This window comes from Medicago truncatula, chromosome 5 (genome assembly GCF_003473485.1).
Source record: "Medicago truncatula cultivar Jemalong A17 chromosome 5, MtrunA17r5.0-ANR, whole genome shotgun sequence".
NCBI classification, from domain to species: Eukaryota; Viridiplantae; Streptophyta; class Magnoliopsida; order Fabales; family Fabaceae; genus Medicago; species Medicago truncatula.
In genome coordinates this window covers 8,275,008-8,302,868 of record NC_053046.1, presented here as the reverse complement: position 1 = coordinate 8,302,868, position 27,861 = coordinate 8,275,008, and the positions used below count along the sequence as shown (strand labels likewise).

Sequence of the window (27,861 nt, the reverse complement as noted above, 5' to 3'; positions counted from 1 at the left end):
TCTGGCAAGAGTATTTTTTATTGTTTCATTAAAATTTGAAGATGAAAAGGTACAAAAAATAGTAGAAATGTATAAAAATCCGTTATAGGAAAAACAAAACCGCTTGCTTAAGCTACTGCTTTTAAACAAACAAACTTTGATGTCAGAAAGAGTTACTCCGATCACTCTGAACGCGTAAAGTGCTGATGTCATCAACTCCGTCGCCATCGCCATCGCCATCGCCGTCGTATCTGACGCCGACGCAAAGATACGCCGCCGGAGCCTTATTCGGCCTTGCTCTACACCAAGCACAACTTCATCAAACCCACCCACTCGGCCTTTCAACCGACGATTTTCCTTCTCCGAGCAGTTCCACCTCCACCGGCGCGGTTTTCGAAGATCCTGACCTTTGGGTTCACCACACCTCCGGTTTGCTTCGCCCCGTTTTTATGTACGTTTCTATCAATCATCTTTGTCTCATTCAATTCATTGCGATTTTAGTGACGTAATTCAATTTTCGTGATTAATGCTTTGAAGTTAATCAAAGTTTTGTTCGGTTTACTTTCTGTGCAGATTTCTTGATATTGATTCTGCAGCATGGTCTGGACTTGAGGAAACTTCTGGCTCTTCTGTGGCTACGCGTCATGTGGGACCGGTATGTCATTCTACCTGTCATGTGGATTTTGATACATTGTAAGTGTAAAAAGTTTTAAACAGTTAGGAAATCACACTCGGACATATATGTAGCTTTATAAGTAGTTATGATTAAAATCAAATGCTTTTAATGATCTGACAAGGATGATTGATAGGCAGTGTAAAAAATCTTTATACTGATGATGTATATGAATTAAATAATTTACTCGGCTATGGCTTCTTATGTTTTGTTGCTTTAAGTATGCTTTTTAAATCATGGTAAATGTGTTGACATTTCATTTATGGCATTCATCCTTTGTTCATATAGTGAGGGGATTAAAATATCATACCTATGTAACACTTTTGATTGAAGGTGTGTCCAATGTCTGACACATGTTAGTATCTGACACCAACACAACACCAACACGATACCTACAACACAACACCAACACGATACCTACACATGTAATTACATTCAATTAATTCATTTTTCAAAATTAAAATCCATGTCGAAGTGTTAGTTTTGTTGCTTCATAGCATCATACCTTCTTTATTCTTGTTCTTCTATGTATACGTGTAATTTATTTGCCTCTTAGCACGTATTAGGACCTTTGAACTCTTTTTCTGAGCAAGATGGTGGTGTCAAATGATATCTCATGCATATTTGAATCGTGTTTTTAAACCCAGCTGCGATGTGTCGATAGAAAGAATTGCCAAAAAATACTAAAATTATTAGTTTTCAATTTGTTTGTGAGGAGCTTAACTGCTCAACCACCAAGCTATGTTTATTACTGTTACTCATGTTAACTGTTCCACTGTTCTTATTTTTTTTCCGTCTTCTTTACTTACTATTGCATTGGTGTTGGTGTATTTTTGTGTATAAAGTTTGGTGCTGTGTGGCATAACTTTTTGTTTTTAGTTGTTTTGTGTTCATATGTTTAATTTTTTTATTGATAAATCGCTTAAAGATAATGCATGTCAATGCTGTAGTTCTTGAGACTATTGTCAGAAGAATATGATGATGATAATGCTAAAAGGTTAGATCAAGAGCTTGCTTTGTCGGAAGCAGTTGATGCTTTGGTTCTCAGCTTAGAAAAAAATTCAGAGTCTTCGAGGTCAAAACGAAAGAAGTTGCGTGAATATGAGCATGAATGTCGTGAGAAGTTTTCAACTGCCGATGTTCAACCAAATTCTGAGAAGGTAGACATGCATTTGGAAACTCAGCAAGAGGAAGATACTCTTTTCTTTGAATGTGAAGAAGACCCACATGAGGGATCTTCTAACAGTAAGACTGATGAAGGTCCAGTTGAAGAGTTAATGATGCTCAGCTATCAGAGGAAAGTGACAGTTCTCTACCAACTTCTCGCTGCTTGTTTGTCGGATATTGGTGAAAAAAACACAAAATATACTCGGAGAAGAAAGGGATATGATGCTCGACATCGCGTGGCACTACGGCTGCTTGCAACTTGGCTCGATATCAAGTGGACAAAAATGGTTTGTCAAATAAATCTTTTGATTATTATTTTTATGTGATTGGGAACCAATTTTTTATATGTTGAGGTTATCACGAGATATGACTGTAAGAGTTGCTTTTACGGTTTATGATGTATTAAAAAGATATGTAAAGAATCATCCTCACTCTGGTGAATACAGCTTATAAATTCATCTTAATTTTTAAAGCTACATGTTGAGCCTGATTCTACATGATTATATGTCATAAGATTTGGTTTAAACTATTCTTTTATTAAATCTCAGATTAACAGACCCCATAGCCCCCATATCTTCTACTTCTAATGATGATAATTAAATTTCACTTTGCAGGAGGCTGTTGAGATGATAGTTTCTAGTTCTGCAATGGCGATCGTTAAAGAGCAAGAATCAAATAAAGAAGCTCAATCAAATGAAAGCGGCTGGGCTAAATGGAAGCGGGGTGGTATTATTGGTGCTGCAGCGTTAACTGGGGGAGCTTTGATGGCTATTACTGGTGGTATAAATGAATAATTCCATAACATATTTTGTGTTTTGATTTGTATTGAACAAGTTTCTTTGTGGATTTGACTGTTTTCACTTTTAAGCACAAAACAGGATTAGCTGCCCCAGCAATTGCTGCAGGACTTGGTGCTTTGGCTCCAACTTTAGGTACTTTGATCCCTGTTATCGGAGCAGGTGGATTTGCAGCAGCTGCTAGTGCAGCAGGAACTGTTGCTGGTTCTGTTGCTGTTGCTGCCTCATTTGGAGGTATATATATGTCCATGTTTGATTGGATTTTTAGAATCTTCTCATGCCAAGTAGCTCTCTGTGATTTCTGTGTTGTTTAATGATATTATCAGGACCACCAAATCATTATTCATATGCTTATATTTCTTAGAGATTTAGGCCAGCACTATTTTCAATCTGGGGTTTTGGGTTGATCCTCAATGTGATGGTTTTTTGTGCTACATTACTGGTCAATTTATACATTTTGTTGCTGCAATTTTGTTGCCTTTTCACAAGGCGCGTTAGATGGGTTGTATGAGATTTTTGTTTGAGTTTAATTCATATACACTGTTGGTGTAAAAAAGTTTTACACATGCATCCAATGGTGTATTGACACATCATTTAATGAGTTAAAAACACATGACTTGTCATACCTCATTAATTGATGTGGCACACACATCAATGGGTGCATGTGTAAAAAATTTGTACATTGACAGTGTATATAAAATTAAACTCTTTTTGTTTTATAGCTCATTAACAATATATTTTATTATCAGGAGCACGGGACACTTCTTATTTACAATATTTCTTTGTAGTACCAGTACATGCTATTTTAATCTGTTTTTAGGACATATTTATGATCTGTAGGACAATTCTCATTACCCTTTTTTTACTGCTAATAATGTTCCTTTTCTAGATAATAAAAGTAATTTGTGTGTCTCTTTGTTCAACCAGCTGCTGGAGCAGGGCTTACTGGAACCAAAATGGCTAGAAGAGTTGGGAGTGTTGACGAATTTGAATTCAGAGCTATAGGTGACAACCATAACCAAGGCGTAAGCATTTATTGATTTTATATTCTTACTTTTTGGTGACATTTCTTGCTTGATTGAGTTATGATCCATGTGCATGCAAGGACATGCATGCATGAACTTTTTTAACCTTGTATTGTATAACAATACTTTTGCACTAAGTTCATTGTTCCATATCAGACTCTTATTCAACTTCTGCTTGCAGAGATTGGCGGTTGAGATATTGGTTTCCGGATTTGTCTTTGAGGAAGATGATTTTGTAAGGCCATGGGAAGGACAGAATGACAATTTGGAGAGGTAGAAATTTTGCCACTTTCCATCTCCAATAAATGTCATTTCAATAATCATTATTTAGGAAAATGTAGTTGATATTGTTAAGCTCCCACATCAGCTAGGTATAATGCAAAAGTACTCCTTCAATTGACTTTGATAATCCTTCCCTCTTTAGTTTTTGATATTGTGTTGGCCTAGTCTATTCTCAGTATTGCATTATGTTGTGGTTTCCGCAAAACTGGCAAAAGGGGCTAAAGTGGTCGCAAATGCTTTAGAGTATGAAAGATGTCTTGCCTATAGTGGAGTACAAGGCGGTTTTAGTTTTTTTAAATAAGGTGATTCTTGGTCCATGAGTGGTGAGTGAATATATTTTGTCTTTTATTTAAAAAAAATTAGTATTTTCATTTTTTCTTAACAATTCAATTAGTTTGGTCTGGTCTGGGAAATATTTAAAAGGATTCGTTGTAAGTAGATTTCTTTCCTGTCTTTTATTTGGAGTCTTTTAATATTTTTATTACTTTAACCCACTTGGGTTGGTCTGATGGTATTGGCTTGGGACTTGGGAGTGTGCTCCTCCTCGAGATCTCAAGTTTGATTATCTCCGGTGCCGATTTAGGTGGGCTAATTTAGCTTCTTCAAAAAAAAAAAAAAAATTTTTTTATTACTTTGTTTTGAACATTTCAACTTTTGAGTTAGTATTTTTTCACCATTTTCCCTGGTCTGTGAACTATTTCAAAGGATGCACAGTGAAAGGAATTTGTCTTCTATTTAAAGTTTTTAAAATATTTTCAGTATTTTGTTTTGAATAATTCAACTTTGAGTTAATGTATGTCACCTTTTTATACAACTTATTTTTGTGCAGGTTTTGATTTTTGAACAATTCTTGTACATTATAGTATACTTTTTTTTTTGTATGTAGCCTGATTTATTTCAATTCCTATGTGACTTATGCTATTTGGCTGCACTGCTATCAACCATTTTTTATAGCATATTTTTTGCTTCCCGCCATTTTCTACAATCTTTTGTAGATAACAATTATACTGGGTTTGCTTGTGAATTTTATTGCTCAATACAGTTTCTATTAGCGAAGTGCATGTGAATACAACATGCTGATGCGTAATTATCTTATTATACTGTAATCGCGTATTTTCCCACAGTTTCTTTACATTTGTAAAATTGCAATGTTAATACTTAATACCCTAATGATTCATGGTCCTAGCAAAACAAATAACTTTTCATACGGCCTTGCCAAAAGTTAGGTATGCACTGCAGTGGGAGTCCAAGAATCTAATTGCCGTTAGCACTGCAATTCAGGACTGGCTTACTTCAAGTAATTGATTTGAGTTTCAGACTTACAATATTTTTTAATATTATAAAGTAGAATTGCGTATGATGTGAATATTTCTATGATGCATTAGGAATTGCGATGGAGCTGATGAAGCAAGGGGCAATGATGACTGTCTTGAGTGCACTTTTAACTGCATTGGCTTGGCCAGCTGCATTGCTTGCCGCTACTGATTTCATAGACAGCACGTGGTCAATTGCTATTGACAGGTTTAATTTTATCTTTTGGTTTTAAGTGGAATAGAATTTTTGCGAAGCATGGAGTTTCTATCGTTTTTGCTGGACAGTATACTGTGACTATAGTTTCTTTGAAGAAGCCAAATTGGAATTAAACCGAACACCTGCCATTCCAGCACAAGATGTGCATGGAGTGGCAAAGAAAAAGTCGAACACAAGAATCACATGTCCAAACCGGCTAAACAAAACCGAAGAAAACACGTATGCAATATATCTAGCCAAAGCCTTATAGTATATGACCTACATACTACATAGCGTGGCACAGTTGGCAGATAATGGGGTCCCTTAAGCATGTGAGCATGGGTTTGATCCCTGCTTGGTGGTACATATGGATGAGCACTTGTTGTGAGAGGTCAACCCTTTAAGTGGAACCTGTACCTCGAAGGATTAGTCTCTGGCTTCCGGCTGGGATACCTTGGGCAACCAAAAAAAGGAACCCCGTAAAGTATATGAACTATGAAAAATCAATGTGTTTTGGGGTGGCTAGGATATATCTGTTCATGTTTATCCCTTTTTTAGACAAACGACATGGTAAAAAAAGGATGTTTCACTGTCTCGATTCCATTCGTAGTTTCTTATTTATTTTGCCTATCTAAGTTTACTTTACTTTTCAGATCAGACAAGGCAGGGAAGCTGCTTGCTGAAGTGTTATTGGGAGGATTGCAGGGAAATAGGTATTTATCTTGTTTAGAAGTTTCTTTAAAAAGTTCTGCTCCTTAAAACGATGGAATATGCAATATTTTTAATCTGAGTTTCAGGCCTGTGACACTTATAGGTTACTCACTTGGAGCAAGAGTTATTTTCAAGTGTCTAGAGTGTTTGGCTGAAACGGAAAACCATGGTAGGTGTTCCTACTTTGTTTCTTTTAATATTTTTGGTCTTCGATATGATAGATTGTTTTCCTTTCTTTACTGGTCAAAGGATAAGCTTTTCCCCCTTAAAACTTTTCGACTCTGGTGATGGGTACATTACATAACAGTTCATGTCTATGTGAGGCGGTTCTTCTGTTTTTTGGCAGCTGTGATTAAATGAAAAATGCTCCTTCTGTTTATTGGCAGCTGAACTTGTAGAAAGAGTTGTCCTTCTTGGAGCACCCATTGCAATCAAGGATGTGAATTGGGAAGCTGCTAGAAAGGTAGAAATGAGTTCGATTTTTCTCTTCATAGTTAGTACATTCTCATTCTAACAGGTGTGATGAAAATAAAGTTTTTATTAGTTTCAATGATATCCTGGTATTCTGTAGATGGTAGCTGGAAGATTTATAAATGCTTATTCAAGGACCGACTGGATGCTTGGAGTTGCTTTCCGTGCCAGGTACATGAAAATGTAGCGGTAGATTTTATGCAGTACCATCGATTCTTTCAGTTTACCCACAGTACATAGGGATAATTCTTGCAAGAATTCAGTCCAAAATAAAAAAATGGAATGGCTTGAATTGAAGTTGTATTTGTGGTTCTAACTACATCTATAGATAATTTTTTTATGCAGTTATAAGCATTAAGTTGTAAGTTAAGGGGCATTCTGATGCTACAACAGTGACCAGTATTTCATATGTGCATTGATTTTGTTTAATGAATTCCATATGTTGATCTGGATCCATAACCTTGTCATGATTTTGGATTTATGAGCAATTTTTGCATCATACCTTTTTTGTGTATGACCGTGAGGCACTGTCTCATCTAATCCATAGAGAGATAGGTTGAACACTTTTAGTAAATAGAAACTAATATACTAATTTTGTGCAGCTTACTTTCTCAAGGTTTAGCTGGAATCCAGCCAATCGATATTCCTGGAATCCAAAATGTAAATTTTTCCATCCTCTTCACCACACAATTGTTTTTTTTGGATATTTTTAAAATATATTCGGGCACAGCTGCAATTAGCAAGTTGCTATTTTGATTTCTATGAATAGTGATAGTCTGCTGGAAATTGGAATTTATAATTTAATGGATATGGACATTTTGCTAAAACGCACTGGATTTTCAGGTTGACGTGACAGATCGCATTGAGGGGCACTCTTCATATTTGTGGGCTACACAACAGATCTTGGATGAACTTGAACTGGAAACGTATTATCCCGTTTATAACAGCATTCTTCCTAAAGAGTAAACCAGTTCCAGTCCCACTTTCTTCTTGTTTGAATATAAGGAAGATAAATTCCTAGTGTCACTGTCAAGAGGATCTGGATTCCCATGCATGAATCCAACTTTCTTGATTGAATATAAGGAAGATAAATTCATAGCATCACTGTCAAGAGGATCAGGATTCCCATGCATGAGGCGTGTATCGTTGTCATATAACTGAGTCTCTCTCAAACATGTAAATTGTAATCATAGATTTTATATCTAATAATGAGTGTGTATGAATGAGCGAGCTTAAGATAGTTCATTAAGTTTGTTCTAACATATATTATTTGACGGGTTCAATCTGTATAAAGTATACACATGAAAAAAACTAGCCAGTCTCATTCTTTTTTTTTTAAGAATCAGATGTTCGATACAACGAGGTACATAAGAATAAGTAGTGGAACTAGCTAATAATGTGGCAACCCCCGCTAACGTGTGAGCTACCTCATTCGCTTGTCTCCGGTTAAACTCTACCTTAGAGTTGGTGAAATGCAAGTTGAATAGACTCCTACAAGCGGAGATAATGAACCCAAATTCGGAAACATCCGGGCGAGTCTTGTTAAAAGCATCCACTGTAGTTTTAGAGTCCAAGGCAAAATCAACATTATCAAATCTCATATCACTTAACCACTCCAAAGCATAATACAGGCCTAAAGCTTCCTCTACATGAACAGAATGCATAACCTGTAAAGGAATAGCCTTTGCAAGCACGAAAACACCCCCTTCATCGTGGATGCACATGCCCAAACCTGTGATGTTCAGCTCATTAGAAAATGCGGCATCGATGTTACACTTGAATCTACCTTGGTTAGGCCTCTGCCATGTCAAGAAGGACGAACCAGAAACAGCACGCACAGCTGCTGCACTTGGCTGCACACTACGTCTGTTCATATCACAGTTGGTGTTGTTGTTATTCGCTGCCGCACGTGAAGGACTGCTGCCATCAGCTGCTGCTGACATACCGCTGCTGCTGATTGCAATTGCAGAAATGCTGTTGCTGCTATGCGCTGCTGCAGCAGGCAGATTAGCCATGCGCCAGTCCTCTACAAGGTGAACAGCCCTGTCCACGACCTGCGCCACTGTTTCCGACACTCCTTGCCAAAGCTTCAAATTCCTATGTTTCCACATGCTCCACAAAAGGGCAGCAAAACGTTGGCTCGCGTCGCGTGAAAGGTCCTGTACCAAAAGGAAAATCACATCTGCTGCACAATTAGAATTAGCACAGGCATGTTGTACTTTCTCCCACAGCCCAGCTCTAAGCCATACTTGCACCGCAAAGGGACAGTCAAAGAAAACATGATGCACATCTTTGGAAGGTCCATCGCAAACAACACAACTCAGGGGACATTGAACTCCTTTATCCTGTAGACGAACACGGGTAGGAAAGCACCCTCTAAGCCAGTCTCATTCTTTTTTTAAATTAATAAAAAACAATTTCATTAATCTAAATTGTCCCTCGAAAAAACTCTTTTTACAAGAATATAATCTTAGTTAGTTAAATAGAACTTTAAGAATGACAATATGGACTAAATATTAATCTAACAATCAATTACCAATATTTGTTATTCAGGGGCCGGGATTCGAACCCCGGACACCCCAGACTAAATATTAATCTAACAATCAATTACCAATACTTATGATTCTCTCTCTCTCACACACACTTGTGATTCTCACTTGCCTTCATCGTGTTGTCTGCGTCTCATTCCAACTCATTTGTTCCAATCCCGACTTATTGGATTTTGGTGATTTAAATTGTATTTTTTGACGTCTCTCATCCATGTTGTCGATATGCCCAAGATCTTATCATTGCTTGCTAAAATTGTTGACAATGATGACATTGAGCATCACACTCTAGTTAGAATTGTTTGTTGTATTATTATACAACCTTGTCTGGTTGATTGTCTTCCACCTCATATTCGGCCTCTAAACCTGCTCTATTTGGTTGTGACATCAATTACAAAAAAAGATCTCCAACCGCCCTCTAGAAAGCCACCATGGAACTTTGTCTTGGACACTCCATCACTGTTGTTTTTTTTCTTCTTCTTTCAAATTGTTTATGCATACGCTTTTATACTTCTCTTGTTTTGTATCTTTTTTCGCCCTTGTTACTTTTAGTTTGTTTGAAGTTGATGCTCTATATGCTTGCAGAAATATCTGAGAAAGACTCTTTGTCGGTGCCATATTTCAAGTAAAAGATTCATGAAAGCTCTGACCAAATTTAACATTTTCTCGATCTTACAAATAACTCATCACATGTGGGTGAATTAATCACGTCCAAAATCACATCTAGTCCATATAAGCAAATACCAACATTTTTTTTTTTAATAAATCAATGAGATTAATGACCGACTTTTGTATTTTTCAATGAATCAGATTAAAAACTGAATTTCACATTTTCCTTTACCATTGTCCACGTGAAAGAAATTAGTTTGATTTTTTGTTCATAAACTTTCCATCCGTTTGTGAAATGTTTATGTGTATGATTAACATGATTTTATCTTTCTCAATCACAAATGATCTCAAAATGGGGATGTGGCATTTTCCAACTCATGGTTAATTACTTAATTTGCTTGGACTATCTTTATTTTAGAGGTTGAATGAAGCTTATTTTTAAGTTAAAAAACAAAACCAAACATATCCTTGGAATAAAAAAACATGAATAAAAGAATTCCCACATGGCCATTGGCTCTATGTTTGGGACCAACAAAACAAAAGCGTGTCGTAATCGTAATGGTATCTATCTATCTATCTATAATCTTTCTATCTCATTTTTTTTTTTTTTTTTTTATTCAAAAAATAGAATGAACTAAGAATCAACCAATAAACCGCGTAATCCCTTTCCTAATTCCCACCAATTACTTCCCTAATCCCAATTTCATGCTTCACAAATAATCTCTCCTCCTTAATCCTCCTCCCATTCAGGTAATCTTCTTTGATTTTCCTATCAATATAGATATTTTAATTCATTAATTTTCTTGTTAATGATTATGTTGTTCTTTGCTAGAATTGTTGCTGCTACTGCAGCTATAAAATTTCTGTGATCATTGATTTCAAATTGTTGGAGGAATTTTTGGGTTGCAATAAAGTTTGGTTTTTTGGAATCAAATGGCCGCCGTGGCGGCTTGCCGGCGGTTGGGGAGATTGAGGACTAATTCCGGGGTTGGTTTAACTGGATTTGCTGGCTATGGAATCGGAGCTTCCAAATTTACGCCTTCAATTTTGGGTTCTATGTATTTTTCTGGCTTTGGTAAATCAAATGGACAACGGTTGTTTCTTGTTGATACATTAGCCCTTGTAATTCACATTCCTCTTTTATACTATTTTTAATTATTTTTTTGTTTACTTTTCATGTTTCTTAATCCAATGTTTTAACAATTGAACCGAACAACGAACCAGCGAAACCTCTGGGTCATATTCAATTTCAACCGCCTTAAACCGCAGTCAAACTGCTAAAGTAAATGAACTGTGGTAAAGACATGCTCAAGGTTTAACCGGTTGAACTCTCCGGTTTGGTTTTAATTTTTAAAACACTGCCATTTCATTTGTGGACCCGGGCTCCCCTGCATCCACGCTGTCAGGACATACGTGGCTGTTTGATTAAGATTAGATGATCCATATTCAAACTCGGCATTTTGAATTATAAATTAAAATCTGCATTTTTTTGGATCATCCTATCTTTGACCAAAAGGCCACTAATGTCTCGGCTGCATGGATGTGGGATCTTCTGACTGCAAGGAATCCAAATTCTTTATTCCCTTGGAATAGTTATGAAGAAAGGCTTAATTTTTGCACCCTTTGTTGTTGTGTAGGTTAAGAGGCTTGAGGGACAAGGAGTGCCTTTAAAGCAAGCTGAGGCAATAACTGGTGCTATAACTGAGGTGTTGAATGATAGCTTGGAGAATGTATCTCGGTCATTGGTATCAAAAGAAGAAATGCAGAGGGTAATGCCCTTTTGAAACTTATTTACAATTCCAGGAATGTGGGATTTTCATTGTGCTGCTCTATTTCAAGTTTTATTGCTTTTGCAACCGTGATGCAAAAAGTTATGTACTAATGTTTTTTTGAAGGAAGTTACGTACTAATGTTAGCTCTTTTGGTTCTTGCTTTTGTCTTAAGACTGAGATGCAACAAGAAGCCAACCTGTCCAAATTCAAAACAGAAGTGCAGAGCTCCCAGGTATTCATTAATTGCAAAAGTAGTGTTATATGTGGACTTTGATGACTTACGTGCATGTGGATGATATGGTAATGAAATTTTATAGGTTGAATGAAAAGAACTTGTGCATATATATGAACTGCAACTACTACAAATTTTGCTTTACTAGCGTTGTAGACATAGGCACACGAATATAACAAATAAACGTTCTTATATCTACTTGTTTTTTATTAGCAAAGAATGCGAATGAAAAATGTGAGTGCAAGGAGTAATGGTAATCCAACCTTTTACAACACAAGTCCAGCACCTAAGAACACAAGGAAATAGAAGAGATTGGATTTATACACCAATCAGAAAAATATAACTAAAACCACATCCCGACTTTGATCAAGTCCAAAATGGCAAAAATGTCAAACCTACCATCGTTGAAGACAATATTTTTCCTCAGCAACCAAATAGAGACAATACTGCAGCGTGCCAAATGCAGTTAATTAGTTAAAAGATCTCCTTGATTTTTTTTTTCCTGCAATTAGCTGCCTGGGTACAATTCCAAATCAGAGGAAGGCATATAGAATGAAAAAAGCTAGGCATATATTTATCCAAATATGGTGAGATCCGGAACAAGAAATAAATAACTGATTAATATTCACTTCGCTAGAATTACAGAATACGCTAGAAGCCCCTGCAGAATTAACTACACCTCTCTTAGAGAGAGCGGCCCTTGTGGGCAACCTGCCTAAAATCAAACATCAAGACTTTCAAAGAAGTCAAAAATTTTCAGTTTTTAAAAATTGTATCAGCAGAAATCAAAGAGGGCAGAGTGCAATGATTTTCAGAAACACATAAGCGGAACGAACAAAATATTTTGTAAACTATCCTCCTTCCAAATCCAATAGTCCTTTTCACCTTCAGAGGAATAAATGACAGCAACCAGGGTGCCTAGTTCACTGACCAAGTCTTCTTCCCATGCTAGAGTGGATATTCTCCATCTCCAAAACCGACACAATACATCATCCTTCCACTCTCCCATGTCAATAATTAAGGCCTCCTTATTTTCAGATAGTTGGAACAACCTTGGAAACAAAGATTGGAAGTTACATGTACCAAGCCAAGTATCCAACCATAGTTCAATGCTATTCCCACTTCTAAATTTCTGTTACAGCTGAGGAAAACCTAAGAAAGGGGACACAAAATAAAATCAATTTGAACTAGATCTTTCTACCAACTTGAGGCTTCATTACATCTACTTGTTGGTATGCTACACATTAGGAATTAAGTGCATCATGCTTCTCATGTTTTTACTAGGTAAATGCCAAGTAGACATTCTTTGTCACTGTTTTGTACTGCAATAAAACATTCTAATTCTGTTGTTTGGACAAGTTCTCTAAAGTAATTAACTCATTCAACAAAGTCAAAATGTTTGAGCGGAGCACTTAGTTATCTTCACCTTTTCCCCACTTTTAATATTTTGACACTTTTCCATTTTTCTTTCTTTCCTTCCCTTTCTTTTATTGTACGGCTGCTCTTGTATTGTTTGTCATGATGTTGTCACTGGCATGCATAGTTTTTCCTCGGTTGATGCCTTTTGATATTGGTGTTACTTATGCATAAGGCTGGCGCAAAGAGTGATATTAATTCTGGAGGAAAGTATGCTAATATCTGATATTTGTAAAACCAGATTGTATGAAAAGAAATGGAAAAAGGAGATGATATTTAAATGTGTGTGTTAATATTTGTCCTTTATTGGAATGGTTCTCTCTGGTCTTTAGAATTTCGTATGCTAATAGATGACTTGTGATCTTCAAACTAAGGTGTATTTGTTCTTGAAATTATCCGCCTGGGTTGCTGATGCAATCATGTGATGGAAAATATGTATATATTCTCGTAAATAAGTTTGGTTGGTATTGGTTGCAAGATTTAGGACATTACGCAGGGATCCATCTTTTTGCTGGAGTTACTTTGTTTCTTTTTTCTATTTTTTCGTCATTCCTTGTTTTCCTTTGTTGTCCTTATAATTTTTCCTCGGTGCATTATTGAATTGAGTTTGACTTTTGTTTGCCTGATGCGGTCATATAATGAAAATATTATAATGCAGGGACACCACTTTTCTCTGCTCCAGCACGAGACTGAGAAGCTTAAAAATGATATAGAGAAGATGCGTAGTGAATTGAGGTCTTGGTTTACCTTGATTTCATTGACTTTCCTTTATCAACTACCAGTTTCATTTTTCAGGTAATAATCTTTATGGTGCCTTGTTCTGGGTTGTGGTGTAGGTATGAGATAGATAAAGTCACGGCTGGACAGCGGTTGGATTTGAACCTTGAAAGGGGGTAAGAATTACGACTGAAAAACCAAGTGTCAAGCATTACAGAACTTGATGTTTCAATTGCAGTATCATATTTTCCACAATGATTATTAATGTTAGACCATAAGTGCAGGAGGATAAGGGAAGAGCTAACGAATCAGAATGCTGAAACTAACAACCTGACTAACAAACTTGATAGAGTAAGCAAATTAGTGTAGTGTACAGTTATAGTTTCCTAGTAATTAGTATTCCTTGTCATTTTGATTTTCTTTTATATTAATACAATGTTCAGGAAATCCATGCTTTAAGGGCTCAGCTGGAAGCAGCCAAATATGATGTGATAAAGTACTGCATAGGAACACTTGTTTCAATATCTGCTGTTGGCCTCGCCGTTCTTCGTATCTTGATGTAAAACACAATGTATTCAGATTAACACTGACAAAATTGAAGTTAAGGAAACTAGAGAAGCTGTTTGGAAGATGTTGTATGTTCTGTAAGAGAAACAATTGCATGGAAGTGCTGGAGCTGAAGTGGTTTCCCATTAGACTTCAAATGGGCCTTTTTTTTTTCAAGCCCATATTCTTTACATATTATTTTTCTTAATTTTTTTTTTTTTTTTATTACACACAAAGCCAACTCATTTACTTGCCTTGCTGTTGCTTGTGATTACTTGCACAATTTGTATGTAACTATGTAACGATTATAATTATAACTATAATTATACACATTGGATTTGTCTGTGCTTGTTGTTTTTTTACTCCACCGGTTGATGTGGTTTTCTGAGAAAAGCTTACAAGTACGCTTATCTATTAGAGAAATGATATTTGAACATCCATTTAGTGACAATTTTTGCAACAACTTTCTCTCTCATACTCACATTATTTTTTACTTTATCTCTCCATTGTTATGGTTTCCGTGTCAATACCACTTTTTTCTTTGTAAAGCATGATTGTCAAATAAGTTGTCACCAAATTGGTTGTTCAAATAACACTCATCTATATTATTAGTGATGTTCGTATCTTCTTTGTACTATTTGCGCAACCACTTAAAAGATTTTTTTTTAAAGGACACTTAAATAAATGTTGTACTTGAGCATAATGCAGCTAGCGAGAGTACTTCCTCAATTCCAAATTATAAGTCGATTTGCAAAATTCTTAAAAAAAAAAAGTCAATTTGCGCAAAAAAAAGTCATATTGTAAGTCAATCTACAATACTGATAATATTTTTTATGATCTTCTTTCAATTCTTATTTTTTTAAGGAAGCAATTCAATGCATCTCATTAAGGAAGCAACTCAAACACATAAAAGTACATAATCCTAAGTGTGGGACCTAATATTAGATGGGGCTATCTGTTCCAACTTGTGAGCAATCTCATTAATCTGTCTTCTATTAAACTCGACATGAGAGTTTTAAAAACTATTTTGAAACACCTTTTCTAAAAGCATCCACAACCTTCTTAGAGTCTAAAACAAAATCCATATTATCAAGTTGAAGGTTTGATGTCTACTCCCGAGCCGTATGAAAACCAACAATTTTCCATATGTCAACATCACATAGAGGAGAAAATCAAGCAGTTTTTGCAAGAACAAAGTCTTCTGCATCATCACGAATACACATCCCAATTCCTACTATGTTCGGGGATGAAGAAAACGAAGCATCAATATTGCATTTGTAACGGTCGGTTGCTGGCTTTTCCCATCACTTTAGCTCAGATTGAGCTGGTGCATAAGGGTAAAGATCACTGCTTCTATATTATAATTTTGGCGAAGAACTCTATCAATTCCAAGAGAACATGAATGTTATCTAATAGTTACTTCCACATACAACACAATATGTTGGACAATGCATCCCTCTAATGCTTAGGCATGCTCGTGTTGGGAAACTACCACTGCACACACGCCAAATAAGATTTTTTTTTTTTTTTTATCTTAGGTAGGACTTTGAGTTTCCAAACTAAATTTCAACGACATGGTATATGCAAATGAGAATTATTAGCAATTTCACTTACACATATTCTATAGGCACTACACACCGAATAGTTACCATTCTTTTCAGCCTTCCAAATCAACTTATCTTCATTAACCAGAGATTGTAAATGTGTATTCAAAATCAGTTGGGAAGTATTTTGATAAAAAAAGATTGTAAATTAAATGAGCATTCCATACCCTGGAGGATTGTTTAAGGATATCATCTTTCACCTTCACATGAGCGAAAGATGCGTAAATAGGGCTATCAGTTTTTAAAAAACAATTTGTCTTTTAACCATGGTTATTCACACTTGTTCCTATTTGCCATCTCGTCCCTTTTTTCACAACCATCTTCACGCTAAATATGCTTCTCCGCACATAGCTCGGATTGTGCCCAAGCCTTGACCCTATAAAATCGGTATTAGGAAAATAATGTGCCTTAAACAACCGAGCTACAAGGCTAGTATGATCTGTTTGAAACTTCCAACGCTGTTTACCAAGCATTGCCACATTGAAAATAGTAGGATCTTTAAAGCTCATACCACCATGATTTTTACGAACCGACATCTTTTTCCATGACACTCTTCTTTCAATTCTTTTAATTTCTCTTTTCAATATCATTAATGAAAGATAATTTTTTAAAATCACTCGTAATTTCTTTTTTTACTATACAAAATTAACCATTTTAATGAATTTGTGTGAAATTATCAAAACAATTCACAATTTGAAACGTGGATGAGCATTTATGTAGGTGTGGAACGTTGCCGCCGCATTTGTTTGACAGTGCCAATTAGCAGTGTCTGCAAGAGCAAGCCATCTAAGGGTGGTAAAATGGGTCCATCGACTCTTTGTCACCATCAATGCATTTAATTGTTTTAAAAAGACATGTTGAAAATATTAGCTTACTGCTATATTTGGTAGTTGTTGGTAGGTCCAAAAACAAAAATTACTAAATTTGCTAAGTTTTTATAAATTTGAAATATGTGTGTGTGGATTTTACCAATTAGATCTATTCTGTAATTTTTCATAATTAAGTAAACGGTTGTTAGAGGGAAATACAATGTCCTAACGTTTATGATGATATTTTTAGAGGAAGTATCGTTTTCTTAGGTCTTGTAAATTATGATTTTTTTTTTATATACATGAGTTAGAGATCAAATTTATACCTCATGTTCAAAGAGCCAAATTTGCTCACTATCCGGACCACACCAATTTAGTTACATACATTTGTGTTTAATAAATATATAATACACGTGGAATATACTTTGTGTTTGAATGAAAGAAACAACAAAAATATATGAACTTTCTAGATTTAATTAAAGAGAAAATGTGGAATTTTATATTCCTTGATAACGATCCTTTTCAATGGACTGAAAACAAGGAAATATAATGTTTGAGGAGAATGAGAAAACATACAAAAAATACATTAATAAGTGTGTAAAAAGTCGTAACACGGATGGTGTGAGATCCACATGAAGAAGACAAGTAACAACAACAAGGATGATTTGTCAAATTGTATTGAGGCAAATTCAAACAGCTTGTAAATGATATAGTTGGGGGTAGATACTAGGGTTGCACAATATTGGACCATGCTCACTTTGTAAGTTTATAAAAATTTCAATATGATTTGCAAAGAAACACTTGGTCGGTCCACATCATTCTTGTTTCCTACTAGCATAGGGGGCATGCCTCATGTGTGCCAAGTAAAATCGAGTTGAGTAGCAAACGATTAGTCTTGAAGAGTGTGTTTGGATGAGCTAATTGAATTTTTTTAAAGAATTTTATATTCTAAGCAATTTAAATGATTCAATTAAATTACTCTCATTTTTCAATACTTTTGTTTGGATGGAGTAATAAAAAAAATTGTTATCATCATTTTTGGCCAACTTTTATAAATTTTAATTTTTTAGGGTCAAATTTTTAAAATATTTGAGGGGTCAATTTACAATTTTTGGAAATTTATTGGGGTCAAATTTAAATTTGTGGAAAATTTTAGGACCAAAATGCAAAATTTGGAAAACTATAACAATGAAGAATTTTGAAATTCTTAACTTTTAGGTGTCATTTAAAATTCTCTAAATTTAACTTGAATAAAATACTTCATAAATTTCCATCATTTTGGAAATTCTTCAAATTATTATCTAAACAATAGAAAACATTACATTCCCCTAGAACATTCCTCATCCAAAGACACTCTAACGTTGTTTGTCCTTGAAAACAAAACTATTCAAAAGAACATCACAATTAGGATGAGAATAAGTCAGACCGGCCTATATGGGTCAACAAAGACCTAACCTACGACAGATTAGACTAAACTTTTTTCTTAAATAGAGAAGACCTAGTCTATTTTAGAATGTTATTTAGTTTAAAAGTTAGGCCACAAATCATTTAAAAAACCTCTTAAGTCATTCAACGACCTAAACTAAACTTTACAAAGTTTAGTTTTTCTTCAATAATTTTTTTACTCTTTTTATTATTTAATGTTGAATTCATGGCTTAACGATATGATACTGGACCTTTAAGCGAATTAGCCATTTTTCATCTGTCTAATCATTCATTAGCCTATCCTTTTCATTTTAAGAGATTAAATTAAATGAAATAATATTAAAAATAAAATAAAATTGTAATATCCATTTTTGGTTTGATTCAGAGTTTTGTTTGGTTTGAGAACAGCACCATTGAGTTTCCAGAAAATGGTAATTTGCCAATGAACCATTGCCAATTCTGTTGCATGATCTAGTCATATTAGTGGCATTTAATATTGGGACTTTATGTTTGTGATGTATGTTTCACCCTAAAGTCAATCATCTTGAACACATCCAATTTATAATGGAGACGCAACGCAACCTAGAAATGAAGGAAAAAATAAAATAGGCTTGCCGTTTTTTTAGATGACTTTTATTAGTCGGGCTAATTAATGTTGTATGATTTGGTTGTTTTATGCATTTGTTCATCATATTATTAACAAAGACCCAATTCTCTTTTCTTGAATTTTCGTTGCTTATACGGATTTAAGTCAAGTCAGGTTTATTATTTAAATATAAATTTGTTAAAAGGATCGCTTATAGGTCAACTAAAATGTCTTCAAACCATAACATGTTGTTTTACAACTCAAACTATAACATATTTGGTCAATGCATGTAATATATTAACCAATATAATATGTTTTATAGTTGAATATACAAGTTATAGAGACATATAACTTGGTTAAATATATTAACCATAATTCAGCCCTAATATTTGATCGACCAATTCTTTAGACCTAAATGTTTGTTTCTAAACCCAAACAAACACGATGTTTTATTATTACTCAAAAAAAAAAAAAAAAACACGATGTTTTATTGGTTAAATAAGATTGGACAAGAATGAATTTTGGGTTGGATTGACTCATACAAACTCATCTTAACAAAACACTTTTCAATTTATCATTTCTCTACCTCTTCTAATCACCTTCTCATTTCTCCCTTATCCACTCTCATTTTTTATGTTGACTAGGGAAGTACGCAAAGGATTGGATTCTCTCTTTCTTTTTTTTTTTTTTTTTTTTTCTTTCGTATTTTTTCATGTATTTTAAATGTCATCCTTAACTTTTTTCCTTCCACTTTTCGCATTAAAATCCACATGTTCTAGATTTTACTATTTTGTAAAACAATAATGCTAATTTCAGCGAATTCTTTTTAGCGAAATTAGCCTGAAATCATTCACATTGGCCATCTGTCTATGTTTTCCGTCCAATTCCTACTTAAAACAACCGCATGTATGCTACACTACACATGACTCTAAATATCGACACGTACTCTTTGTGAAATTTCCCGAGTGGTTTTCTCAGGATATATAACATTGCTCTTTGTAAAATTCTAAATTTCATTATTGTATCGGTGTCAATTGAAATAATTCATTTTCATGAGAGAATCTAAGTCATTAAAAGATATTTGGGTTTTTTCATGTTAAAAAAAATATAAGCAAATAATGTGAAAAGTATAGATCAATAAGATAAAAAAATTAGTATTTTGCTCAACAAACAATGAAAGTTAGCCACTTAGATAAATTTACAAATGAAGAGTAAAAATTGGTTTTTAGGTGCGACTTGCAAATTTACATATGTAATTTTTATTTGTTGTTGAGTGAATTATCGATAATTTTTCAAAGATAGAATAGGCCTCACCTAGAAACTAAAAAGTGCAAATAGTCCGGTGAGACAGAGTAAGTAATTGATCATCATAAGTCAAGAACGAAATATACAATGAATTGTTTCTTATAGGATAGTATAATACATTATAATATTTGAAAATAGAAGCTTACATCAAGAAAAGTGAAGAAAATTCCAATTCTTTTACACACTCACGTGCTTGTTACGTGTCTTATTTTATCATCACAAAACACTTATGCTTATTGTCTAATAGAATAATAATAAAAGAAGAAAACCCAAAATAGAAAACTCAATTCCATTTTTTTTTCTTGATCTTTTTCTTTCTAATCCAGAGGACACAAGACACGCTTAGTAGGGATAGCAACGAGTCGACTCGCTCTTGGAGCAGTGAGTCCAAATACATCACTCATATCCATCTCACTTGGCTTCATTCCATCTGGCAACTCCCAAGTGAAGCAATGAAGTAAATGAGCTACCGCCAAATCAAGCGCGTACAAACCCAACTGCATACCGGGACAGGATCTACGTCCTGACCCAAATGGAATAAACTCAAAATTACTTCCTTTGAAATCGGGCACACCTGGTTTCAAAAACCGTGACGGCTTAAAACTCTGAGGTTCCTCCCAACAATTTGCATCTCTTCCAATAGCCCATGCGTTTATCATCACACGCGCTTGCTTTGGAATGAAATAACCATTAACTGTTGCTTCTTCCGCAGTTTCGTGAAGAAGCAATGGAATTGGTGGGTGAAGACGTAGGGTTTCCTTAAGAGCGCATTTCAGATAAGTTAGTTTCTCAAAATCGGACTCTTCGACCTGTCGGCTCAGGCCCACAACTTCTGCTAGCTCTTGTTGGACTTTCTTTAGGTCTTCTGGGCTTTTCATTAACTCTGCCATGGCCCATTCAATTGCTGATGCTACCGTTTCCGTTCCTCCAAACATCACGTCCTGTTATGAAAATGACAATTTATTTAGTTTATTTATTACCATCTTCAAGTTTCAACAAAATAAAATCTAGTGTTAAGTTTTCGACTAGAAATTTAATATTGAGTGTAAAATAAGAAAATGTGGACATGGATTGAGAAACGACACCATTTACCAACTCAAACCACAGGAAATACAATCGCCATGTCATTGTATGGTTGGTGGTTTTTGATTCCAAACCCGGTCCAAAAAACAATCACATGTTTTACTGAAAAAGATGTTTTTTTTGGCTTCGATATATACCATTCACATCATTAAACTCTATACTTATATAGAAATCCATAGCATTGTATTTTCTATGATTATATAATTACAGAAAATCGTAAAATAAATTCAAGAACTAGACATCTAAAATAGCTTTTGACATATCAAAATTATGCGAAGAAAGATTTAAATTAAAATATATTTCCATGTCCTAAGTAAATTGTGAGATCCTAAGTAAATTGTGAGACAAGTAAAAAGTTTTTACATAACTTTTAGTCACATTTCACCACATTGATAATTATTAGGATATTGTACGATAGTATCTGGTTCTAGTTATTGTCAGATTTAATTTTTGATCTTGTTGAGTACTTTCAGTACTTTTTTTTTTTTTACCAAAGAGTACTTTCAGTACTTATAACTTTCTTTTTCTATCTATAATATATTTTCCATAAAAAAATAAAGATATTTTAAAAATTAATAAAATAAGATGACATAATAGCAAAATATAATAGATACACATTAAAAAAAATGTGCTGAATCTATTATAAATTAAGAAAATCATAACAAAGAAACAAATATTGATGTGACGGAAAAAATGAGAATGAACCATCTCGTGTCTAATTTGCACATCATAGAATAAAATGTGATCATTCATCATCCAAAACAAAATAAAAATGCATAATTTTTCTTAGATGTGATGAGTTTTAATAGTGAAAAATTACTATCTCACTTTAAATCACGTTTTTTCTATGTGAAATGAATATCTCTTGCATACAACTGTATGGACTAACTTATAAGTTAAATAGAATTGTTTGGTAAAAAAAGAAGTTAAATAGGATTGTAATATTAAATCTCACAAAATATTTAACATTAGTGCATTTAACAGAATCACTTTTAATAGAATCCAGTCCCAAAATAAATCAATTTGGAACCCAAAATGATTATATATAAAAAAAAAAAAAATGGATCCCAAAATAGATACCTTTTTCCAAGTCATTATTATTGGAAATGGGAGGGGCCGGCCAGATGTATTTGTGCCCATATTTTGCACAAAAAAGATGAAGATTTTATTTGGTTGTGACTAGTGAGACCCACAGACACATTGCCTAAATTACCCGTGGCCAAATACCCAAAACTTGTTATCAATTAATTTTTTTGAACTAAAAAGAAGAAGAAAACTTGTTATGTATTAACTTCAAGAAAATGAGATTATATCTAATCTAATTATTGAAAATGAACGCATACCATGATGATGGCTTTGATATTATCCTTGGTAAGTTTGATAGAATTATTCAAATCATCTGATTCATTATTCAATTTAGCTTCCTCGCTATAGAAAGCAAGCAACTCATCCACCATATCCGTTTCTTCATCAACAACACTCTTCTTCTTCTGCACATGTTCATCTATGATTTTGTCTATGAAACTATCCAATTCTTTACGAGCCTTCACAAGCCTAGCATTAAGCCCTTGAGGATCAATAGCTCCAAAGCAAGGTACAAAATCAGAAATATTAAAAGCTCCAAACAATTTGGAAAACTCTTGCAATATTCCAATAAACTCATCTTGTCCTTCTCTCGAGCTCGACCCGAAAGCCGCTCGATATATAATGTTTTTGGTTAAGTTGAATACTAGTTCTCCAATGTTCACAGGGTTGCCTATGTTGTCTGAAACAGTTCGGACAGCATAGTCAACCTCGTCTCTAACAGATTGCCAAGACTCGGCGTGTTTACGGCTGAAAAGCTTCATCACGCAGAGTTTTCGCATCTGGCGCCAAAAGGGACCATAGTGAGCAAACGCCATGTCAGCACGGTCGTAAGTTAGGTATTTAATGGCTACAGTTGCTGGCCGGTTGGAAAAGATGTTGTCTTGAACTTGCAGAACTTGTCGTGCGGCATCCGCGTCGGAAATAGCTACCATGTGGAGGAATCCCATGCGTAGGTGAAAGATGCCACCATATTTTTTGGCTAAGTTGGCTAGACCACGGTGGGTTAATTGGTCCATCATTAACATGTTACCTATAATAGGTAACCCTATTGGTCCTGGTGGATATCTTGGTCTTTTGAGGATTCGTGACACTAAACCCAACAAGAGTATTAGTGGTACGATGAACATGATTGCCATAAGAAATGGTTCTTCCTTCAAGTTCTCCATGATTGGAGATTTTAGAAGCGAATCCATATATATGGTTTTGTGTTAATTTATGCAGCTATATGATTGTGGATGTGCGTTAGTTTTTTGGGTTTCAAGATATTGCTTGCAACTATATTTGAGTGTTGCTGAGTTGAGCGAAGTGTATTGGAGCCTTTATATATACAATTTTGCTATCATCATTGATAGGGAGATAAAAATAGGAGTAGAGGTTTCTAATTATATATCTATAAAAGTGAAAATCATTGCCGAAAAAAAAAAAAAAAAAAAAAAAAATGTAAAAACCATAAAAGTGAAGAGATAAGTAACAGTATGTCATGAACTCGTTCCGGTTACAAAAAATCAAAATAACAGTTGAAATTGAAAGAAAGGAAAAAAATCAAATAAATAGGACAAAACTTAATGCATTTCTTTAGACAGTAGTATATGATGGGAACTTCTAATGTACAATTATAAAAATTATAAAATGATGTGTATCGGGTACTTCTGCTTCTTAATTTTATAAATGAACGATCATTATTTATGTAGTAAATAGCTATTTGTCAATATTTATATTTTATAGAACAACATTTCATAACAAAAAACATCATTTAATTGTTTATAAGAATCATAGTAACTTTTTTACATATTATCCTAAAAAATAATGAATGTTCTCAATTATGAGTGATAAAAATTTTAAAAAATAAAAAATTATTTCGTTGACACTTTTGATGAATAAGATTTAGTTATTATAATTATAAATGATAAAAAAAAGTATATTTTTTTTTCAAAAAATAACTCATTTAACTATGAATTTAAAGAGTGCGTGTACCGGTACACTCAAATATAGTGGGTGTACCATAGAATTTACCGTATATGATACCGTTTAATATTGATTCAATGTAAAGATAGACTCTGTTATTAAAAATAGTAAAGATCCATCTATTTATTATTGAGAGCTGCATATTATAGACACCCTTATATTTGTTTACTACAAAGAGAAATCTCACATTGTTCACATGTTATGGGTAGGAGGTATACCGTCCATAAAAGGAATGTGTATCCTTTCTCGTGGAGTCGTGTATTTCAATAGAAGTTGAGACAAAAATCAAATGAACCTTTTGTATACAGCTTGAATGATGATGATGATGATGATATAAGATAGATAGACATGTATAATTAGTAGCAAGTTTTTTTGACAAGTTGTTTATACTTCCTTTTAATTCATATAAATTAATTTAGATTTTCTTTTTGTTTCAAAACATATGAACATAATAACTCTTTTATCATTATATTTTAATATTTTTTGGTTACAATGCAAAAGGGAAGAAAAAAGAGCAAAAAGAAAAGCATAATAAAGCAAATAAAAAAGACTATTCTCTAGGAAAAAAAAAACTCAGCCGCGTCCATCCAAATGAGATTCAAGAGGTCATTTAGAGGGGAGAAAGATATTATCATTATATTTTAATAATATGATTAACATAATTTTCTCCTTATGAGTCATGCAAGTATTAATACAAGTTCAAATAAGATATTTGGACTTTTTGATTTTCATCAAACCACGTAAATTTATTTTATTTTATTTCGGTCAAAAACCACGGTTAATTTATACTCCTTCTATTTCTTCTTCAAAATGTCTTCTTTCATTTTCCTCAAATAGATTTCTGTTTTTTTTTTTTTTTGTGATAAGATCATTTAGATATGGGTTATCTGTGTTTAAATCATCAGATCTAGCTTTAAGTGACTTCTATGTTCAAATTGATTTTTGGGTTTAGATGGATTTTTGTGTTTAAGGGATTTCTAGGTTGCTTTGTCTGTTTTCTTGCCCATATCTTAAAAACTGACCATATTTACACGAACCTGTAAAAAAAAACCAAACCAAAAGAACCGATCTAGAAACATAGATCGAAGGGCTTTATTGGTGTATTAAATTTTGACAATGACTAGTGATCAGAAACTAATTTTTTCTATAAAGGCAACAGGTAAATAACAAGAGGAAGTATTATTCAAATTCAAATTAAAAATACAGCGAGATGCATAAGATATTGATGTCCTAGCCAAAGCATGAGAACTGTCATTATTAGCCACCAATGGCAGCCCCCGAGGGTGGGCGAGATGGGTAACTGCTCAGGACCCCGGGGCATTAGTTAGCATTTTCCTTTAACTAATATTTGAATAACAAATTAATATCATTAAAATTATAATTACATACAAATTCCTATAAACAACTATCATTAATAAATTTGTTGCTTTGAATTAGAAGTGATCTAGGACCATTGACATCTTGGTTGATCATCAAAACACTTTTAAAATCAAAACAGTGGAAATTGGACAGCGTTAAGCTCTGGAAACTCAATATGGCCTATGGGAATTGATTCCCTCATATATGTGATTTGATTCACACACTACAGCTTTCCTAAACCAGTGATTCCATTCATATTCAATTATGATTCGAATCACACAATTTTAAGCCAAGTTTTTCAACATTTCAAAGGTTTCATCTTGATACCAAAACATTTAGATACTTTCTTCGTCTCAAATTAGGTGTCATATTTTCTAACGTTTTCAATTCATCAATATACATATCATTCTTTACAAGTACTTGCATATTGTCGTATCAATCCATATATAAGAGTTAATGTTAGTATTGAACTAATAAAATGTATAATCAAATAGTAGTATTTAAAATTTCAATACATTAAGATAATATTGTATTCAATTCATTAAACATTCAAAAACCAAAATTATTATCATCCATTTCTATATTCTATCACTACACATAACTCATAACGTGCCCGTGAAAATATCTATTCAAAATTGAAAGCAACAAAATGAAACCAACATGAAAACATAAAAAGTGGATCCACCATGCAAGCGATAACTTGGGATAGAAAGCGACGAATAATCGTTCACCGTCATGAGTGAACTAACTTTTACTTATCAAGACATCATTCATTCTTGCATGAAAATTAAATATTGATAAAAAAATATAAACTGTCAACAATCCTTTAATTTCTATGTCACTAATTGTCTTTGATGACATCTTAATTTTGGTCTTTCTTTTGAGTTTTGAGTACCATACGTTATAAGTCGTTCGCTTACGTAAATTTGTGGGCGGAAATAAAACCATAGACTTACATTACTATTTGTTTGTCAATGCACAGACAAATAATCAAATTCTAATTAGAATAGGGAAGAAAAAGGAGTCATATACTATTAATCTATCTTCCTTCAAAAAAAAAAAAATTATTATTAATCTATCTGAAAGATGTCGTTGTCGTGTTTGGTAAATTACCTCATACCTGCATGTTTATACTCAAAATTAAGATGAACAAGTAATCATTTGTCTTTCAATATTAATTAGAGTTAAGAATATTAGTTAGAGTAAAGAATAATTTTCGTCCCGAAACTAAAAAGTCAGATGAAATTTCGTCTTTGAGAAATGTCAAAAAATATTTTTGTCATAGAAAAATAAGCCTATCTATTTTTCCTGTTATACAATGAATACGTAGTGCTGATTTATTGCTTAGGTGGCAGCAGATTTATTTACTTTTTATTTGAAGATTTTTTTTTTTTTACAACTGGATGTAGCAAAAAAAAAATTCTTCAAACAAAAAGTAAATAACTGAATTTTTTTTGCTACATCCAGTCGTAAAAAAATAATCTTGTCCTCTAGTCGTAAAAAAACCATTATGTCTCCTCTCTGATTCTCGCAAAGCATTTTGCAATTAGAAGTCCTCAATTCTTCAAACTCGTAGAGTATGTTTGGATGAGATAATTGAGAAATTTTGAAGAATTTATAATTTTAGGCAATTTAAATGATTCAATTGTTATCATTTCTAAATATTCTTGTTTGGATGGAGTAATACAAAATTTCATTGTCATCATTTTTTAGCAACTTTTATCAATTTTATTTTTTTTGCGGCAAATTTGAAAATTAAAATTAAGGGTCAATTTGCAAAATCTGGAAATTTTTAGGGGTTAAATTATAATTTTGGAAATTTTGAGGAGTAAATTTGTAATTTTTGAAAAGTTTAGGGGTCAATTATAGCAATTTTTTGGAAATTTATTGGGGTCAATTTGAAAAATTATAAGAAGAAATTTGAAATTCTTAACTTTTAGGTGTCTTTTGAAATTCTCTAAATTATTATCCAAACAATGAAATTCACCTAAAATATTTGAATTCCCTCAAAACATTACATTACCTTAAAGTATTCCTCCATTCAAACAAATTATTATGCTATTTCAATTGCATTGTCCTCTATTATTTTTGTAAACCCTTTTGTATTCATGCATTGATGGACTTTTTTGAATTTTGTTGTTGTGGTGATTGATGATACATTCATCGGTTGATAAAATGATGGATTTT

General features: G+C 33.6%; 3 protein-coding genes across 4 annotated transcripts; 2 read left to right on the top strand and 1 right to left on the bottom strand.

Annotated features, from left to right (window-relative positions):
* Positions 1-87: 87 nt before the first annotated feature.
* On the top strand, positions 88-7,925 carry LOC11414356 (transmembrane and coiled-coil domain-containing protein 4). 2 transcript variants are annotated; one of them, XM_003612064.4, is made up of 15 exons: positions 89-430; positions 553-634; positions 1,603-2,106; positions 2,434-2,599; positions 2,698-2,850; positions 3,544-3,641; positions 3,823-3,914; positions 5,150-5,220; positions 5,309-5,444; positions 6,086-6,145; positions 6,230-6,312; positions 6,530-6,606; positions 6,715-6,785; positions 7,217-7,274; positions 7,458-7,925. In XM_003612064.4, exons 1-15 carry the CDS (start codon positions 186-188, stop codon positions 7,578-7,580), a joined length of 2,019 nt encoding a protein of 672 aa, XP_003612112.2. In that variant the 5' UTR covers positions 89-185; the 3' UTR covers positions 7,581-7,925. The 2 variants fall into 2 exon arrangements, 1 of the variants encoding a protein (XP_003612112.2); XR_003012561.2 differs by lacking the exons at positions 7,217-7,274; positions 7,458-7,925 and having other exon boundaries at positions 88-430; positions 6,247-6,312; positions 6,715-6,780.
* A 2,412-nt stretch (positions 7,926-10,337) lies between these two features.
* Positions 10,338-14,801, top strand: LOC11407545 (protein FMP32, mitochondrial). The gene is made up of 8 exons (XM_003612063.4): positions 10,338-10,519; positions 10,602-10,891; positions 11,407-11,538; positions 11,714-11,773; positions 13,848-13,924; positions 14,026-14,082; positions 14,191-14,257; positions 14,350-14,801. The coding sequence occupies exons 2-8, from the start codon at positions 10,703-10,705 to the stop codon at positions 14,467-14,469; spliced, it is 702 nt and encodes a 233-aa protein (XP_003612111.1). The 5' UTR covers positions 10,338-10,519; positions 10,602-10,702; the 3' UTR covers positions 14,470-14,801.
* Positions 14,802-20,253: 5,452 nt separating this feature from the next.
* Positions 20,254-23,702, bottom strand: LOC11414355 (cytochrome P450 84A1). Its single transcript, XM_003612062.3, has 2 exons — positions 22,608-23,702; positions 20,254-21,122 (listed from the first exon to the last, which is right to left on the bottom strand). Exons 1-2 carry the CDS (start codon positions 23,541-23,543, stop codon positions 20,499-20,501), a joined length of 1,560 nt encoding a protein of 519 aa, XP_003612110.1. The 5' UTR covers positions 23,544-23,702; the 3' UTR covers positions 20,254-20,498.
* Between the last annotated feature and the right edge of the window lie 4,159 nt (positions 23,703-27,861).